The 20,857-nt window shown below is 44.5% G+C and overlaps 1 protein-coding gene across 2 annotated transcripts in view; it reads right to left on the bottom strand.

The window, feature by feature from the left end:
- The window catches only part of kcnab2b (potassium voltage-gated channel subfamily A regulatory beta subunit 2b), a 90,659-nt gene that overhangs the window by 55,407 nt on the left and 14,395 nt on the right, over positions 1-20,857 (bottom strand). The window contains exon 1 of one of the 2 annotated variants that reach the window (XM_065285944.2): positions 19,749-20,164. The exons of the other annotated variant lie outside the window; for it this stretch is intronic. Coding sequence (XP_065142016.1) covers positions 19,749-20,128 — 380 coding nt within the window. The 5' untranslated portion in view covers positions 20,129-20,164. Of the gene's footprint in view, positions 1-19,748; positions 20,165-20,857 lie in introns of those variants that run through there. 2 annotated transcript variants of the gene reach the window in all.

Here is a 20,857-nt window from a genome sequence, read left to right on the forward strand (position 1 = left end):
ACACTTTATAATTAATAAAACAACCAAACAAATAGGGAAAACAAACAGTCTTACTGTTTAAGTAGTGGCTCATGTATATCTAAAAAAATAGCAGTGTTCTGTCAGAGCCCCAGAGGTTATTGTTAGGGGGTGTGCACACCAAGGCTTTTAAACGCCGCTGAAAACGAAAGGCGGTTGCTGACTGCCAGCTTTTTTTTGCCGACTGGCAGCTTTGTTCAGCTGAGTGCTTCAGTTGCTGTGATACTTCTGCTTTGGTTATCAGTCGTTGTACGATGCGCCATTTGGTTGTTGTGAAGTTTATCCCGCCCCTCCTCCACTGTAATTGGACGGCCGTGTGAGATCTGACATTGACGAGCTGAGCTTTTCACCCAAAGTTGAATATTTTTCATCTCTCGCCGCTGAGCGCAGAAAAACCGCCAAGCGCCGGCTTTCACTACGAAAAAAACGCCATTTGCCGGCTTTTTTGAAAAACGACACGCTTTCATTGAAAACAATTGAAAACATACGCCGGTGTAAAAGCTTTGGTGTGCACGCCCCCTAAAAGACTCAGCATATCCTTAAGTACTGACATTAAAGAGAAACACATACAGACACTTCATCCTTCTCATAGTATGCCTGCTAAATCCATTAATAAATGTACTAAAGACTCTTTTTGCATATATACTAGTATATCGCATTAGACTGTAACATTCTTCCGCTCCTTGTGCTGAGCCAAGGAGATTTCTAATGCAAAATCGAAAGACAACTGCTTTAACTACGAATGTCAACCACTGTACTGTATGTTGTCACTTCATGAGTGTAAGTTTGATGTTGGGTTGTGATGTCAATTTGATTTTGGGTTTGGACATAGAAAAGACAGTGGGTTTTGACGTTGGGTTCTGACATCAACCCTACATTGGGTTCTCGATATACCAACCAGCCCTAATATTTATAGATAATTGGCAGAAATATTTGATGTCGGTGTGCCTGAGGCAGTAACACACCAGGTGGACAGCATGGCAAACATTGTTGTAAAGCACTGACAGCAAGTTACATATACCAGCTGCTCAAATTCAATGCTGCTGAGCTGTTCTGTGATGATCAACAAATTAAAATGAACATGTTGCAAAAAATGCCATTTTATAAGCTTCTCTCACTTCTGATGCGCACAAAGGCGCAATCACAGGGGAGTAGGAAAAAAATACATTTTGAACAGGCCTGCAAAAGTGCAGACGCTGTGAGTCTGACATCTGTCCTAATTGTACTAATTTACATGTATGGCCAAACAATGTGCCATGTTTTGTCATTTCAGGAAAAATGCAATGTAGTCGCTGCTTTCCATTCTCCCGTGGTATGCATGCCGTAATGCAGTGGTTCTCACCCCCCCCCCCCCCCCACTGTACACTTGTGCTATTGGTTGGTAACTATATATACTGAAGTTTTATTACACAGAATGTATGATAAATTTATGTATTTTATAAAATGTCATAAAACTGGGGCCCCGTTGCACCATCTCGCGCCAACCAAGGGGAGTCCGCCCCCCAGTTTGGGAACCACTCAAGTAAAAGAAACATGCAGGGTTGCCAGATCTGTCTAACAAAAACAGCTCAATGGCCAATCAAAAATAGCCCAATGACCCTGGCCCAAATACCAAAACTTTGCTTTCATAAATAAAAAGATCTTAACTTAAAACTGACAGCTGATAAACAGCGAACAGCTGACAGATTTAATGACTCTTTTGATAACACTGCTGATGATGGGATGTCTGAGAGACCAGGGTGCACAGAGGTATGCAAATACATAGTTTGACAGGCATTCTACAGACAATTTCTATCAATATTTTTAGACCACTTTACGTTGTTGAATGCTGAAACTATTTTCAAACAGCATAACAAAAATGTTTCTGGACAAAACTGCCTACCCAACCATTAACATCTTAAATGTGAATCGGAATACCAGGATCCATCACCTAACATCATGGTGCTCTCATGTTGCTCTTGTGACAAATTCCTGAGTCAACATATTTTCAGAAATGATCTGCTATCAATAACACGAATCTGACCTGCAAGACATTGTAGTATCTAGTACTCTTAAATGATAGCAGTGATATTGAGGAAGTGCTTTTCTACATGACAGATCTCTCGTTTTAGATTTATGGCCGGTGTACGGCATGAGCAGCTTTCATTCAGAACGCCTGAGGTTCTCTCTCTATTCCATTACTTTAGCATTTTAGCAGCTCTTAAAAAACTGCACTTTCTGCAAAGCTGAATTCATAAAGCTTGGCCTTTCGCTAGGCAGGCACTAGTCTGCAGGCTACTGCTTGTCCAAAAGTGTACTGAACAGAAAGAAAGAACACTGCTTGCAGATCTCAAAAGATAAATGTTTCTATGGCAGTACTTTAGTATGTGCACATTTAAATTGGTTAGCGAAGATTTATGAGCAGATTTTGCAAACCCATTCATCCTACGACCTTGGAATGTACACTGCATATATTTGTATTTCCATAGCAACCCGTTTATAATTACAAATGATCCATTTGAATAGTAAAACGTATTCAGCGCAAACATACAGTGTGCAGAGCTTGAATTCAAGCTTTTTCCATAAAAGAAAAACGTCTCGGTTACGGATGTAACCCTCGTTCCCTGAAGGAGGGAACGGAGACGTCACGTCGTGACCGACGAATTGGGAACTCGCTTAGAGAGACCAATCTGCTTCGTTTACTACAAAAACGCCAATGAACTTGGCATTGAGATATTTGCATAATGCTGGCGCCGCCCCGCCAGGTGCCTTTATAAGCAGCAGGTGCAAATAGGGAAATTAGCTTCTTTTCGCTGAGAAAGCCGGGAGAAGTGTGACCGGCCGTAACAGCAGGTGGCAGCACCTGTGGCGACGGGACGTGACGTCTCCGTTCCCTCCTTCAGGGAACGAGGGTTACATCCGTAACCGAGACGTTCCCTTTCAGTCGGTCACTACGACGTCACGTCGTGACCGACGAATTGGGAATCCCTATCAAAACGCCACTAGGGGCTGACCTCTTCCAGTGACTGCGTAAAAGCCCTCCGGTTCCACTTAAGGAGGAGGAGATAGGTTTTAAGGCAGAAGGCCGGGCACTAGATGTTCCATAACCCCACAGTAGTGCCAGCGACTGGGAAGCGCCCTACCTGAGCGGGATAGGAACGCTGCGGAAGCCACCACCCGTCTTAAGGGCTAATGGTGGGCGAAAGTCAACCGTAGTTGAGGAAAAAAGACAGCCGTGGCTGTGTAAGCAAAGCAGTGCTCTGCTAAGGGAAACGTGGGCTGGTAGGATTAACCCCACGGAAAATACTCACAAAGGAACCCGGTGGGACACAATGTGGAGCCCGAGCCAGACACGTAGGTTCGCGAGGATACAGCTAGTGAAAGGCTGACAGCCAATGCTCCGCAACAAAGGCTGCCAAGGCAGCGGAGGAAGAACAATTCAAACCATTACGCATTTTTGTTCTGAAGGCCTTCCATACTGACACAGTTATGAAGCATCAGTTGGAGGCTGCAAGCCGACCTGCGAGACTGCTCTCCGTGCTCCCCCTGGTGAGGAAAGAACACGAGAGGATACAGGCTCGATACGAACACTGTAAAATCTAATGAACGTATTAGGTGTCGCCCAACCAGCAGCTCTACAGATGTCTGTTAGCGAGGAACCACGAGCTAAAGCCCAAGATGAGGCAACACTCCGTGTGGAGTGCGCTCTCAAATTAAAGGGGCAAGGAATACCCTGAAGATTATAAGCCAGGGCGATAGTATCAACTATCCAATGAGACATCCTCTGCTTAGTGACAGCTTTCCCTTTCTGCTGGCCACCATAACAAACAAAGAGCTGGTCTGAGGTCCTGAGGCTTTGCGTGCGAACCACGTAGAGTCGCAGTGCGCGTACGGGGCACAACAAAGCCATGGTTGGGTCTGCGTCCTCCGGGGGCAGCGCTTGCAAGCTCACCACCTTATCTCTGAAGGGAGTGGTGGGAACTTTGGGCACGTAGCCTGGTCTGGGTCTCAGTGAGACAGCAGGACCAAACTAAAGCACGAATCGTCAACAGAGAATGCATGTAAATCCCCTACTCTCTTCATGGAGGCCAATGCTATCAGGGTCAGAGTTTTCATTGATAAAAACCTCAGACTCGTAGACTGCAAAGGCTCAAAAGGGAGACCTGAAGGCTTCAGCACCATGGACAGGTCTCAGGAGGAAAGAGGGAGGGCGCGAGGGGTTTAGCCTGCGAGCGCCTCTTAAATGTAATAATTAAATCATGCTGGCCAACTGATCTGCCGTTGATAAGAGAGTGATGAGCAGAAATAGCGGCGATATCAACTTTAATGGCGGAGGGACAGCCTACCATCTAACCTATGTTAAAGATATAAAAGCACAATGTTAATGGGCATTCTCTGGGGTCCTCGCGTTGCGAAGAGCACCGGGTGACGAGAAAGGTTTCTTTAAGCGCGTAAGCCCGTCTTGTGGACGGTGCTCGAACCGCGTCGATGGTGTTAGATACCGCTTGCGATAAATCACCTAAACCTTGCGCGCGCTCAACGACCATACATGGAAATCCCACAGGTCGGGGCGCGGGTGCCATAATGTGCCCCTTCCTTGAGAAAGAAAGTCTTTCCTCAGGGGAAATCGTCAGGGAGGGGCTGTCGCGAGGAGCATTAACTCTGAAACCCAATTCCTGGAGTCCAGTACGGGGCGACTAATAAAAGGCTCTCCTCGTCCTGCCTGACTTTGCACAGAGTCTGCGCAATAAAGCTCACTGGAAGGAATGCGTATTAACGCATCCCCCGCGGCCAGCTGTGTGCCAATGCATCCACGCCGAGGCTGCCCTCGGTTAGTGAATAAAATAGGCGACAGTGGGTATCGTCCGGCGACGCAAACAGATCTATCTACGCACAACCGAACTTCTTCCAAATTAGCTGGACCGTCTGGGGGTGGAGTCGCCATTCGCCGGGGGCGCAGCTCGGGAAGCGCGTCTGCCGCTGTATTGAGCGTACCCGGGATGTAAATGGCACGAAGGGACCTCAGATGCTTCTGACTCCAAAGGAGGAGATGACGAGCGAGATGCGACAGGTGACGAGAGCGCAAAACCGCCTTAACGGTAAATAACGCAACAGTCGCAATGTTATTGGTGTCGGCTAATACATCCTTCCCTCGCATCTCCATAGCGGAGCGTACAAGTCCCAGATATACAGCGCACCGCTCGCGGCAGTTGGGGTGCTATGCACACCCCTGAGACTGCAAGCCCGTCATACGTGGCTGATCATCCCGTGCTGAGGGCATTGCATGCTAGAAAATGCCAGGAGACCCCTCAGGGGCATATCTTCTATAGGAAATGCCGGGTCTACCACGGGGAAAAATTGAAATGACACGCAGGTGCAATGTTTACACGGTGTATGTCGGTGTGCCACGCTCTCCTCGAGACTCGATCGTAAGCCAACGCTGAAGCGGTCTCATATGAAGCAGCTAGGGCGGATGTCACAGCCGCAGCATGCTGTCATATGTCCAGGAGCTTCTGAAATTGTTTCAGAGGGACCGCGTACTTCCCTCGAATTAAACCGAGGCAAGTCAGAACTGACTAGGTTGCGCGCTCTTATAAAACACGCCAATTAGTCGATCGAGTCTTATTTCCATACTGAGAAAAAAGAACCTCTGCACGGGGCAAAGTTGCTCTTTCCCAGTCGACCTGAAGACTTAAACGAGCGAGATGCCGAAGCATTAACTCTCTGTGTTCGCGCACGTCTGCCGAGAACGGGCTATTATAAGTCGACGTACATAAAAGCAGAATGCGAACAACTCTCTCTCTCTGATATTTTAATGCCGTGACTACATGGAGACACGGAGAGAGAGAGACAGCTCGAACGGTGTACTTAGTATTAATATGCCCACCCCAGGACGCAGAGCGAAAAAACGGTCTAAAGCGAGGGGAGATGGACACATAAAGTACACGTCTTACAGGTCTAAGGCTGCAAACCGATCTGAATATTGAAATACGAGCCTCGGCGTTATCATCCAAAAAAGAACACCTTCGTAGAGCCGGTGCGTAAATCAAATCGATCGTAACCCACCGCGTATTTTTGGGTACTATGAGATAAAGGCTGGAAAAACCCTATCATCATCATCATCATCATCTCGGTAAGAGGGACCGGCTCGAACATCCTTCGCCAACAGGATATCGACTTTTGCACGCAGTACATGTGCATCGGACGCTTTCACCACAGTGAAACGAAAGCCCGAATTTTGGGGAGTGCCGGATTCGTAACCGAGGCGGATCGTGCGTAAAACCCAACGAAACGGGCTGGGAACTGAAGCCAAGCACCCAGGCACCGTACGAGGAGAAATAACGACACTACCGAAGTACCCGCGGTGGGGCAGCGAAGCGAGACAGGTGGGACTGCCGGTGCGTCTGCTGTGACAGCATAAACATCTACAGTATGTGTGTGTGACACTGACCTGAGCCCGCTGAGGGTAACGGTCGTCTGGTCTCCTCTACGGAGAGTGCAGACTCCGATGAGGGTGCTGGTGGTCCGGTCTCCTCAGCGGAGAGCTCGGACTCCTCAGGTCACCCGCAGGCGATAGAGGAGAGGTAGGGGAGCTGGTGTGAACCCGCTCACGGCTCTCTCGATCCTCCGGAGACCTAGAGAGGGAAGAGGAATGCACTCTTATGTGTGGTTAAGTGGGTACCGGCCGAACAGCCGGTGGAACATATGCAAACCAAGGATTTTCCACCCGACCCTCTATCGGGGGAAGGAGCTCCATCTCCTGAAGAGTGATCCTCTGCCAATCCGGGTCGCCCTTCACTGGCCACTTAAACTCCCGAATTTCACGGGAAGCGGCTAAGCGGGCGGGGCGAGCTGCTGACGACCGGTTCCCCTGCGCTGCCGAGATGGGGTCCGAGGAGGGGAACGGAGGTGATCGCCGCAGGACGCCGACGGCGAGAGGCAGACTGAGGAGCCGGCGTGGTGGACCAAGGGCAGCTCTCTTCCGCCGGGGCATGACCTAGGAGATCGCCTCAGTCTGCGCAGCGGAGCTGTCCGACTCCCCTGGCTCGCCGAAGAGGCCGGTCTGTGAGACAGGAGCATTCAAGTTGTTCTCGTCTGCGTCCGTCATGTCAGCCAGACACAGCCAAAGGTGGCGATCTTGAACCACTGTGGTGGACATCGCACGACTGAAGGTCGCGGGCTCCCTCGTAAAGCCTTGGTGAGCCTGCAGCAACGTTATTGCGTGCAGGGCCGAAGCCGCCTCTCCGACATGCCTGATGGGCAGCGTCCGTAACCGGACGACTGTCTACAAACACGGGAGGAAAGGGTTGGGTGGTCCCTCCAGGAACGCATCCCGCTCCACTGAAGGGGTCCCCGCCCTTAGCGGCTCCGTTGGTGAGGGAGGTGAGGGGTGAAGCTGAACGGCCGGACGGCCGCAAATCACGTCAGCTCTTCGTGCCGCGGGAAAGAAAGGCACAGGAGGAGAGGACCGAGAGGCCCGAGCAGCTCCGAAGTACCAATCATGTGGGCGGGACGGTTCGGGCGGAGAGGGGTTAACCTTTCCAACTCTACCGTCTCCGCCGCTCGCGGGCACGGCCGCCATCTCCGGAACGACTCTGCCTCGGAGGAAAAATGGACACCCCTCTGATGCTGCAGAAGTGACGGGACCAGAAGGAGGTCCAATGGATTCGGCAGACATCGTAGAACACGACTCTGCAGTCTCCACCGGAGCCTCAACCGGCTGAGGATGAGAAGGCCGGTAGGCGGAGGACGCATCCTCCATCCTACTCAGCGTAGTGACGCGAAGGGCGCCCTGCGAGCGCTTGACAGCCGCACCATGGCGACGTCAGCACTGCAAAGGCGCGGACAGCGTTCCCGTAGAAACGACAGTCGTCTCCGCAATCCAAGAGGGTTATGCTCTCACAGAGAGAACAGAAACTCTCCACGAACGCAGCCCCGGAGTGCTCGATGCCTGAGCACGAAGACAGCGCTCGTGACCGTCACTGGAACCCTTATACTTCTCGCATCCAAGATCGCACGGGCGAAAAGCTATCCTGAAAAGGACGCTGATCCCCGCATATACGAGAGAGTGGCTGCCTTTAAAAAGACACAGAGCTCTCACGTATCACTCTTTTAGGGAAATCACTCTTTAGGTGCTCAGCTGATGATGCGCACAGGGAAGGCAACGCACACACTAAACTCAAAACAAAAAAGATGCAGAGCCGTGGAATACTGCGAGCGTCCGCTGTGTTAGTACTGCTTGTCAATCAACTTCAGCAACCGTTCCCAGAAGAGCAGAGAGTAGCTTCTCAGTAGCAGATAAAGCCGGCTTTCGAAGCGAAAAAAAGCTAATTTCCCTATTTGCACCTGCTGCTTATAAAGGCACCTGGCGGGGCGGCGCCAGCATTATGCAAATATCTCAATGCCAAGTTCATTGGCGTTTTTGTAGTAAACGAAGCAGATTGGTCTCTCTAAGCGAGTTCCCAATTCGTCGGTCACGACGTGACGTCGTAGTGACCGACTGAAAGGGAACTACAGAATTCAATTTATTCCAATCAAAATGACTTTGTGTAGCACTCATCCCAATACAAATGTTTCCAAAGTTGCTTTATAAAGAACAGAATGATGACAATGGTGAAAAAAAAACCCTAAGATGTTTGGGTGAGCTATGACCCATTCTCGTTTCTGACCTTTTCTAGGTGAAAACAATGTTTTATGGCTCCGTCTTATGCTCTTTTTCTGCCTGCAATGTCCATGTCCAGAATAAGATTGAAGATGGTGTAAAAATCGGTGTGATAGTGAGATTAAGCAAGACTTCAAGGGAAGGTTCAAATCGTTTTCTCTTTCTCATGTTGTTACAAACTTGTATACATTTCTTTGTTCTGATTTACACTAAGGGAGAAATTTTGAGGAATGTTTGTAACCAAACCGATCATGAGCCCCATTCACTTCCATAGTAGGAAAAAGAATACTATGGAAGTAAATGGGACACATGAGCATTTTGGTTACAAACATTCCTCAAAATGTCTTATTTCGTGTTCATCAAAACAAAAAAATTGAAGTAATTTATAACAGACTTTCGTTTTTTGGTGAACCATTCCTTTTACGAATGCACATGCACCGAATGCATGTATTTATAATCAAAGCTACATTATGCAAGTCTTCTCCTAGACTTTGACCACAGTTAATCCAGAGTTTTTCCCTAGAGTCAAATCCAGCATAAAAGGGAAACACAGATGAAAAAGACAGAATGAACAGCAGCATTCAATTGAAGAGTAAGTAGAGCAGAAAAGAGATCTGAGAGAGAGAGAGAGAGAGAGAGAGAGAGAGAGAGAGAGAGAGAGAGAGACTAAATGACTTATTAATTATAACTCTTGTACAAATAACTGATTAAAGTCTTAGGATGGCCGTCAATTGTATTGTATTTTAAGAGTATGGCAAAACCCAGGAGCTCCTGGACTGAATGGGTCTCAAATCTATAAAAATGTATTTTCAAGTACAGTAAGTGTTACCTTTACCTGACAAATAGACAATAGCCACTGTGTGACTAGCTGAAACAGACACAGACCGTGCAGCACACAATACAGTATGATGTGGGCATACTGCTATCTTGTGGTTACAGATAGTACAGCAGTGGATGAAATCCTGTACATCAATCTCAATATACAATGCCTTTGTGGCTTATCATGAATTAATTTAACATCATTAGTTAAGCAATTAGGGAGCACTGTGTATAAAACACAGTGTAGTACTGCTTCACAGCTTTGAAGTTTTCTGGGATCAAGTCCCGCCCCGGCTTAGCCAGAAGGTCTGTCTGTGTGAAGCATGTTCTTGCTGTCAGTATGGAGTACTCCAGTTTCCCCCACAGTCTAAAAACAACAGATGAAGTGAATTTGTAATCATTAAATTGCCCTTAGTGTGTGAGCGTAAGGGTCGGACCCTGTGATAGGGCGTATTCTGGTTGTGGCCCCGAGATGCTGGGATATGCTCCAGCTTACTAGGTTCAGAGAATGAATAGATGAATGGGTGTATAGATAACAAGCAAAAATGAAGTAAAAGGTGGCTGGCATAGTGATAATACCAACTAATATACTGTAGATGCATAATCTGACATCATGTGGCAGGTAAAAAATAGCTTACTGGTTTACACAATTCAGACAAAACATACACATACAGGGTTTCCCACAGAAAATTTGTTAGTTAAGGTGGTAGGGTTAGCGCGACGATTGTAACACCAATAATTACATTATCTTAAAGGAGTGTAACTACTGTAGCATATAAATAATGCACATAAATAACGTGAGCAAGAGCGCTCAATAATTGTATAGAATCAACAGGCACATGCAACCTAGCTATCAGGGTGCTCATACAACAAAATCACAAGCTAACATACTTTAAAATTGCAAGAACTATAGACTAATACAATAACAGGCTTAAATAAACCCAAAACATAAGTCCACTTACAGTTCTCACGGACATGTGTTTTATCAACTGGCTATCCTTCAGACAGTTGACAGACTACTTCGGCCATGTGGCGCACGTGCATGCTCGCGGTGTGAAGCGCGTCCGCGCTATTCTCTGAGATGTTAAATCAACTGGCTACTAGTTATCCTCCAGACAGTGACGGACCACGTCTTTCTCTCATTTGGCCGTTTGGCCCACTCGCAGTGTGAAGCGCGTCCACGCTATTCTCTGAGATGTTAAATCAACTGGCTACTAGTTATCCTCCAGACAGTGACGGACCACGTCTTTCTCCCATTTGGCCGTTTGGCCCACGTGCCCACTCGCAGTGTGAAGCGTGTCCACACTATTCTCCGAGATGCACTTGACGGCCTTTTGCGCAGCGAATTATTGATTTTTTTTGGACAACATAGTTAAAGGCGATAGGGTTTTCCAGCTTAGGCGGGCCGCCCGAACTGCAAAGTGATGCGAGAAACGTGATGTAACAGCATGTGAACCATAACACTGTTGGAGCCATTCTGCATATTGGCGTGGGTTGGCGCTGTGATCTGCCACTAGCCTTCATAAGACGAGGACTAATTATTGCAGGTGTGGCGCACAGCGAGGTGCATGGTTTTTGACCGTGAGACACGACGTGCTTTAAGCTATTCTTGGAGACTTTATGTTGAGATTTAAGTTTATTTTAAGAGATGATTTATTTTTCTTTATGTTAATAAATGGATTGGCATATCCGACTTTATTTTTTGGACTTTTGAAAGTTTATTAATTATTTTAAGCCAAGAAGAAACATTACGTCGCAATCACGCGTGCAAAACGACTTAAATGTGCGCCAACAATTAGTCAAAAACCCCCTCTGTATGAGGAAAAGACTGTTCTTGCTTTAAACGACACAGTCTTTGTGCTGTTTGCGCACCTGTTCTCCGTGGTGATCAGCTGAATGGAAGCGCCGGCGCATTGGACAGCGAGGCATCCGGGAAGCAGCCAGAAGGGCGATGATCAGTGAGGACGGGCGGTGATCGGTGACGGTAACGGAGGTCGGCGTTAAACGCTTTGCCTGAATAGTGTGGCGATTCGGCTCGGACGGACGCGGTAAAGACCGAGGTTAGTGATCGATCTCACATTGGACAGTGAGGATCAGACACTTCAATGCATACACTACGTCACCAAATGAAGGAAAGTTCTGTTGGACCTGGAACGACTAACTCGAGGTAAAAGCCGATATTAAAGTGTAAACTGCAAGTGTGACAAGAGAACACAACACATTGACATTTGGTTTAAAGTAAATAAGGACCGAAATTAAAGACATTTGGGTCAAAGAGTTTACAAAAGACAATTAATGTGTTTATGCTTTATTTATGAATCTGATGCTTCTTTTCATGATGTTTTGAAATAACATTTCTGGGTTCATGATGTTTTGAAATAACATTTCTGGGTTCATGATGTTTTAAAATGATGTTGTATTCTGAGTAGTTGATTTAAAAACGAGTTAAAATGGATGAAAATCAACAAGGTAGTGAGGTCACTCATGAGGTGTCAGCTGACTTAAAAAATGTTAATGAGGAAGAAACCTCTGTGAAAAAAAGGTCTATAAAACTTACACCAAAAGCACTGCTTTCTAAAATAAGTGACTTAGAAACACTGAGAAAATCAAAATTAAATAAAGCAGCTATTATCAAAGAAACTGTCCAAGGTTTAATGCGTGAGTCTGGATATGAAACTGAAATTAAAGGTAGCTTCAGCAAATATCAAGCCTTGATTAACGATGCTAAAGTTGCACATAACCATCTGCTTGAGTTGCTACCTGTGGATGAAAAGGAAAAGCATGAAATCTGGTTCAAAGCAAAGCTTTTAAGTGTGAACGAGTTTTGCCAATGTGTGGAAAAGCATTTTAAGAGTGCAAATAATGGTACTACTGAAGATGTTAACCTTGAGGATGATATAAAACCAACGGACAGTGTATCAAATGTTGGAACAAGATCATCATGCACTAAAAGCCGCACCAGTGCAAGATCAAGTAGATCAAGCAAAGCTGCATTTGAAGTTGCACAAGCAGAAGCCAAAAAAGCTGCACTTTTGACACGAGCATCAGCGCTAAAGAAGAAGCATGAGTTGGAAAGGGAGGCGGAATCCATACGCAAAAGACTGGAACAGGTCGAAATGGATGCAGAGATTGAAGCCTCAGAGGCAGAGTTGGCAATACTGCAAGCATTTTCAGATCAGGATAGAATGGGATCTTACTTTGAAGAGCAAAAATCTCAAGAAAGACCAGACATTCCTGATGTAAAGTTTGAAAAGTCTACCAGATTGATGAGAAGCAAAGGCTTACCTGTTGCAAGATCCATTGAAAATGTTGCACATGCACTGGATGACAATTCTACACAACGGATTCTGCAAAGGCAAAATGAAATATCTGAACTGCTCATACAACAACACAAAGCTAGCCAACTGCCACCAAGACAAGTGCCTGTTTTTGAAGGTGATCCACTGAAGTTCAAAATGTTCATGCAAGCTTTTAAGCACTGTGTGGAGGAGAAAGCTGCATCTAAAGGTGATTGCATGTATTTTCTGGAAAGATACACCAGAGGGCGCCCACACGACCTTGTACAAAGTTGTTTACATATGAGTGCGGAGAGAGGCTTTGAAACCGCTAAAGACCTCCTACAGGAACACTTCGGTAATGAAACAAAGATCACGGCAGCATATATGGAAAAGGTTCTCAACTGGCCTGTGGTAAAGGCTGAAAGTGTTTCATTATTACAGGACTATGCATTATTTTTACGCGGATGCAGTAATGCAATGTCAGATTTAGAGGACATGAAAGAGCTGGACATGTCTGCCAATCTCAAAATCATTGTTTCGAAACTCCCTTTTAAATTGAGGGAAAAATTTAGAGGTTGTGCATGTGATATTCGAGAGAGACACAAACGCAGACCTAACTTTAATGATGTTGTACATTTTGTGGAATATCAGGTCAAAATCTTGTCTGATCCTATTTTTGGTGATATTCAAACTACTGAAAGAGAAAGACAGGTTAAAAGGGATGTGTATACACCAAAGTCTAAGAAGCGAGACAACTTTGCTACAAACGTCTATGCTGTTAACAAAGTACAAGACAAAGACACACAAGAAGGTAAACAGAAGGACCGCAACATCAACATCAATTGTTTATTCTGTTTACAAGATCACAGTCTGAATGAATGTCAACGATTTGCCAAAAACAAACATCGTGAAAAGATCAACTTCTTAAAGGAAAAAGGAGTATGCTTTGGGTGTCTCAACACTGGGCATTTGAGCAAAAACTGTGATAAGCGTAAAATCTGTGAAAAATGCAAACAGAGCCATCCAACAGCTTTACACATTCACATTAAACAATTGGACAAATCAATGAACATCAGCAGTATCTACCCCAATGAATTCAAACCAGCTGTAAACCAGAAGCTTGTGTCAGCCCAGACATTTGGGAGCCAGACCGGGGCCGGTAGCAATGGTATGCTCTCCATCCTGCCAGTTCAGGTCAAAGCACAAAAAGGCAATAAGGTGATTCAGACCTATGCATTTCTGGACAATGGTTCAACATCCACATTCTGTTCTGAAGCTCTTATGCGTAGGCTTAATCTCACTGGAACAAAATCAAAAATATGTTTGTTAACGATGAGTCCAAAGACATCAGTGTCAACATACATTTTGAATGGACTTGAAATAGCTAGCCTTAATGGAACAAGGTACTACAGTCTTCCAAATGTTTACACACAGAAAACAATGCCAGTAAATACAGCAAATATCATAAAGCCAGAAGATCTTACACAGTGGCCTTACCTTGAGCACATTGAAATCCCTGAAATTGATGCTAACGTGGAGTTATTAATAGGCACTAATGCTTCAAAATTGCTGGAACCATGGGAAATTGTGAATAGCCAAGGTGAGGGTCCTTATGCTATTAAAACCTTATTAGGGTGGGTGGTCAATGGCTTAGGAAAGGATTGCAAAAACAACATGAATGGCGATGGCTGTAATACTGCTGCTGTAAACAGATTATCTGTGGAATCACTTCAGCTGCTATTGGAGAAGCAGTACCAAAGTGACTTCAACGAAAAGATTGCTGACGACAAAGAAGAAATGTCAAGGCAGGAGGCAAGATTTATTGAAATAATGGATCAATCCGTAAAATTGAAAAACGGACATTACAGTTTAAAGCTGCCATTCAAAGCCCAGGAGGTAATTCTGCCAAACAATCGTTGTATTGCTCAACAGCGCCTCATTGGACTAAGAAGGAAAATGGAAAGAAATGAGAAGTTTCACCAAGAATACACCAGCTTTCTGGAGAATGTCATTAGCAGTGGCTATGCAGAAATAGTACCGCAGGATGAGTTGCGTTGTGGAGAAGATAACCTGTTCTATATTCCTCATCATGGAGTATATCACCCACGCAAAGGCAAGTTGCGAGTTGTCTTCGACTGTGGAGCTAAGTTTAAAGGAACTTCTTTGAACGATCAACTTCTGCAGGGTCCAAACCTCACAAGTTCCTTAATAGGAGTGTTTTTACGATTCAGACAAGAACCAGTTGCTTTTATGTCTGATGTGAAGTCTATGTTTTATCAAGTCAAAGTGGCTGAGGAAGACAAAGACTTTCTAAGGTTCCTGTGGTGGCCTAATGGAGATCTGAGCCTGCAAGTTCAAGAGTACAGAATGACTGTACATCTCTTTGGAGCAGTGTCGTCACCTAGTTGTGCATGTTATGCTTTAAGGAAGACTGCAGACGATAATCAGAGTAGTTATTTGGACGAAGTGATTGACACTGTACATAGACATTTCTATGTGGACGACTGTCTGAAGAGCTCACCATCTGTGCAGAAAGCAGTACAAATTGCCCATGACCTGGCTGACCTTTGCAAAAAGGGAGGTTTTCATCTTACACAGTGGGTCAGTAATAGTCGCAAAGTCCTTCAAACAATTCCTGAAAAAGAACACTCTAAAAGTGTGAGTGAACTCAATTTGGACATAGACCAACTCCCGGTAGAAAGGGCACTGGGGCTACATTGGTGTATGGAAAATGACAAATTTGACTTTCATATGAACTGCAAAGAACGAATGCAAACAAGACGAGGGATTCTATCAGTTATTAGTTCAGTGTACGATCCCTTAGGGTATCTTGCACCAGTCCTTCTTCCAGCCAAGCACATTTTACAAGAGTTGTGCAGAATGAACTATAGCTGGGATGAAGAAATTCCACAAGCCTTAAAGCAACAATGGGTTAATTGGTTGACTGACCTGAAAGAGATCTCAGAGTTCAGAGTGAGTAGGTGCTTGAAACCATATGACTTTGGAACACCAGTCCATGCCCAGTTGCACCACTTTGCAGATGCCAGCGAAAGGGGATATGGCACGGTCACATACCTCAGGTTACAGAACAAAGAAGGTGATGTACATGTCTCTTTTCTTCTTGGAAAGGCCAGAGTAGCACCTCTTAAACCCGTAACCATTCCTCGTTTGGAACTCACTGCTGCTGTTTTGGCTGTTCGGGTGGACAAGATGGTGAAATCAGAGTTACAGTTTTCTTTGCCAAGATCCTGTTTCTGGACTGACAGTAGTACAGTCTTGAAGTACATCAACAATGAAAACAAAAGATTTCGAACCTTTGTTGCCAACAGAATAACTGTCATTAGGGAAGCTTCAGACACATCACAGTGGCGGTATGTTCACACAAAACAAAATCCTGCAGATGACGCATCAAGAGGACTGACAGTCCATAAGCTTCTGAACAGCAAAACGTGGCTATCAGGTCCAGAATTTCTGTGGAAAGCAAGAGAAACATGGTTGAAGTATGAAGTGGAGTCCACATTGGAAGAGGATGATCCAGAGGTCAAACTGCAAATTTCTACAAACACAATAACTGTTCAAGAGGATAATGCAACCAATAAACTCATCACATATTTCTCTGACTGGAAAAGGTTGAAGGTTGCAGTTGCATGGTTACTCAAGGTCAAAAAGACTCTATTGGAGTTGAGTCAAAGAAGGAAGCAACTTGTGAAAGTTGAAAAGGCTGATGTTTCTTATGTTGACAAGAAAATGTTGGAAGCCAGAAAGTCATTGGGACGACGCAATGTATCAACTGAGGATCTATTAGCAGCAGAAAATGCTATCCTTCAGTTTTGTCAGAGGGAAAGATTTGACGCAGAGATTTGTGCAATAAAGACAGGAAAACCCATAAAAAGGTGTAGTCCTATCTACAAGCTGAATCCTGTTCTAGAGGATGGACTGTTAAGAGTAGGTGGAAGACTGTCCAGGACTGCAATGCCCGAAGAGAGCAAACACCCAGTCATCCTGTGTAAAGATCAATACATCTCCATGTTAATTCTTAAAAATGTTCATGAACAGACGAGACATGGTGGGAGAAATTACATCCTCTCCAAACTGAGAGAAAAGTTCTGGGTCACACATGCTAATGCAGCGGCAAGGAAAATCTTGTCAAATTGTGCTTTTTGCAAACGTCACAAAGGAAAAATGTGTGATCAAAAAATGGCTGATCTTCCTGAAGAAAGGATTACTCCAGACTTACCTCCATTTACTAATGTAGGAGTTGACTATTTTGGCCCCATAGAGGTAAAACAAAGACGTTCTTATGTGAAACGTTATGGGGTTATCTTTACGTGCATGGCTAGTCGAGCAGTGCATTTAGAAGTGGCACACTCATTAGACACAGACTCTTGCATCAGTGCTATTCGTCGATTCATATGCCGAAGAGGACCCGTAGCACACTTTCGCTCCGACAATGGCACAAATTTCACAGGAGCAGAGAAGGAGCTGAAAAGAGCAATTGCAGAGTTAAACGACGGATCAATTGAGAGAGCTTTAATACATGACAATATCAAGTGGACGTTCAACCCACCTACAGCATCACATCATGGCGGTGCCTGGGAAAGCATGATCAGACTGGTCAGGAAGGTCTTAGTATCTGTTTTACATCAACAGGCTTTAACTGATGAAACCTTAGTCACAGTCTTATGCGAAGCCGAAGCAATCCTGAATGACCGACCAATTACGAGAGTTTCTGAGGATCCTAATGATCTAGAGCCATTGACGCCTAACCACCTTCTTACATTGAAAAGGAAACCAGTTTTGCCTCCAGGTCTGTTTGATCAGAGGGACCAGTACGTAAGACGAAGATGGAAACAGGCTCAATATCTTTCAGATTTATTCTGGAAAAGGTGGACAAAAGAGTTTCTTGTTACTCTACAGGAAAGACAAAAGTGGAACAAATCAAAACGTAATCTCATGGAAGGAGATATCGTTTTAATTGCAGATGCTACAGCACCACGAAACTCTTGGATGATTGGTAGGATTATTAAATCCTTTCCAGACAAATCAGGCATAGTCAGATCTGTACAAATCAAAACCAAAGCCAACGTAATTGAAAGACCAGTGACAAAATTAGGTTTATTGGTAGAAAATTCAATGTAAAAGTAAAAAAAACAAACCAAGTAGGGGTTTATTTGTTTGTTTATTATTTTTATTGTATGATGTTTTTGTTGTATTAATGTCTCCATACATGAATATATTTATAATTGTTATGTCTTGAAGTGCCATGAACAATTAGGGGCCGGTTGTGTTGGAGCCATTCTGCATATTGGCGTGGGTTGGCGCTGTGATCTGCCACTAGCCTTCATAAGACGAGGACTAATTATTGCAGGTGTGGCGCACAGCGAGGTGCATGGTTTTTGACCGTGAGACACGGCGTGCTTTAAGCTATTCTTGGAGACTTTATGTTGAGATTTAAGTTTATTTTAAGAGATGATTTATTTTTCTTTATGTTAATAAATGGATTGGCATATCCGACTTTATTTTTTGGACTTTTGAAAGTTTATTAATTATTTTAAGCCAAGAAGAAACATTACGTCGCAATCACGCGTGCAAAACGACTTAAATGTGCGCCAACAATAACACTACTACGCTGAACATTGTTATAAAAATGCAACACTTTTGTTTTTGTCCCTTTTTTTCATGAGCTGAACTCAAAGATCTAAAATGTTTTCTATGTACACAAAAGGCCTATTGCTCTCATATATTGTTTACAAAACTGTCTAAATCTGTGTTAGTGAGCACTTCTCCTTTGCCAACATAATCCATCCACCTAACAGGTGTGGTATATAAAGATGCTGATTATTTAGACAGCATGATTAATGCACGGTATGCCTCAGGCTGGCCACAATAAAAGGCCACTCTAAAATGTGCAGTTTTATCACACATGATGCCAAAGATGTCGCAAGTTTTGAGGGAGTGTGCAATTGACATTTTATATATTTATATTTAACAAATTCAATATTTCAAAATATTTTTCAGTTGAATGAACTTTATATTTTTGGGCAACCAGGGAACAAATCAAATTTCATTTAAATCCTTATCCAACCACCTGTGTAATGACATAAATGAACACAAACTGTTGACATTCTACACCGCTTTGGTCAAAACATCAACCAACAATCCTTGATCATCAGTGCAAGGACATTTAGGCTCTCAAATTCCAAAACCTTCCACAATGGCTTTGGGTTAAATGGCAAGCCGTCACTTACAGATGTAGCAATCTTTTCTTGCATGTATTGATAAGTCACCTGACCGTTTATATACAGTATGCATGACTCTATGGAAGGCTTACAAAAGCAAAGCAGCTAATCCAGGCCACACAGCTGGTCCAGATCCCTCTTTAGTTTCTGTTTAAGACTTGCTATTTTCTCTGGATGACTCAGAGACACAACCCAAACAAAACAGACTCAGCAACACTTCTGAAGTAACAATAACAGAATGATAAACCACTGCTGTATGTATCTAATAAGGCAATCAAAAACGCTGGGGTCAGAATTGTCATGTACTGTAAATGTTTGGGTCCAGCTTGAGGTTATGCTGATTACTATTTGTTGTTTACTAGCAGTTTACATGCCTGTTCTTTCCGATGAAACTAGTCGACAGCGGTATTGCTGGTTATGCTTTTGAGCAACCAGCATCTAATGCTGGGGACTAATGTCCATACACAACATTGTTTAGTTTAGTTTAGTTTAGTTTAGTTTATGCTGTTCAGGGCATGGTTACATAAGCAGCTACAGTATGAACTATAAAGGAACCATTTAATTGTATTAACGTACTATTAACAAAACTGTAGTTATCCAAATAATTTATAATACATTTCCAAATTTGATTTACCTTATTTTGGGCAGACATTTTTTCATCTTTCAAATATGACCCAAGGTGACCACATATCAAGGAAATTCCCTGTATTCAAAGAAAGACTTTTTTTTTTACTGGTCCCATCAGACACTTACCTGTACCTCATGCCAGTCTGGAAGGAGATGGAATCTTGTAGAGACACTCCATTGGTCCTCAAGAAATCCTCCAGGTTTTTGAGCTGGGCGACTGCCCGCACCTCTCTCAAAGTCCTAATTTCACCGAGTTCCCCTCCACCTGGCCGCAAAGGGTACAGGCCCTGGTCGGACAGGTAGCGGTCGATGTCGCTCCGCAAACTTTCGCTGAAGGACAGGGACAGCATCTTGCTGCTGCTAACACTGCTGCTCCTTCGTGCCGTGTTACCCGGCGGTCCATTCTTAGATATCTGTTCAGAAGGAACACTCAGTTGACGGCTGGGGCGGCGGCCGTGGTGCACGACCCGCACATCAGTCAGACTGCTTCTGTGAGTGGCAAACATTCCCTGCGCACAGGTGACCCCTTATCCAACGCTAAACTACAAAGCTGTGAATCTCACACGAGCAAAGTGAGGCAGAACAGAGACCAGTACACTCGTGCAGGTCAGCGGTCTTGCTTTAAATAGCACCCGCCCCCCTTGACAATCAACACCAAACTCACACGTCCATGCATTGTAATCAGAGCTTGCCCCTCCACCCCCAGCCTTCCCTGTGTGATTCAAATATAATGGCAAATTTAAACAGACCGACCTCAGCAGAATGCGTTTGTGTGCTTGGGACGGACACGCAAAGGGAACTTTGTTCCCTGTCCACATGCGTGCGGAAACAACAAAAGTGAGTGGACATTCGGGCATGCACGCAGAACGATCTGATCCTTGCTGCAGTTGCTGTGAAAGACACGAGGTCCAAATCTATCCAACATCCAAGAAATCAATTAGCAGGTCAAAAAATAGATTGTCTGGCACTGACCCAAACAAATGTTATAATTATAAAAGTAAACAAGACATGATGTACTTGTTATAAAATAGCAGAAATAGCCCTTCCCAAAAGATACCTAAATATCACATGTATATACTGTACACTCCACTCAAAGATAAAGCGTCACAGATTCATTATCAATATTAGGTTAAACTTTATTTTGATAGTCTACTTTAGTCGTTATCTGACTAAAGTTTCTGACAAATTATTCTGGTCACACTTTTTAAGGTCCAATTCTGACTATTAACTAACCA

The sequence above is a fragment of the Paramisgurnus dabryanus genome, chromosome 21, assembly GCF_030506205.2.
Source record: "Paramisgurnus dabryanus chromosome 21, PD_genome_1.1, whole genome shotgun sequence".
Classification (NCBI taxonomy): domain Eukaryota; kingdom Metazoa; phylum Chordata; class Actinopteri; order Cypriniformes; family Cobitidae; genus Paramisgurnus; species Paramisgurnus dabryanus.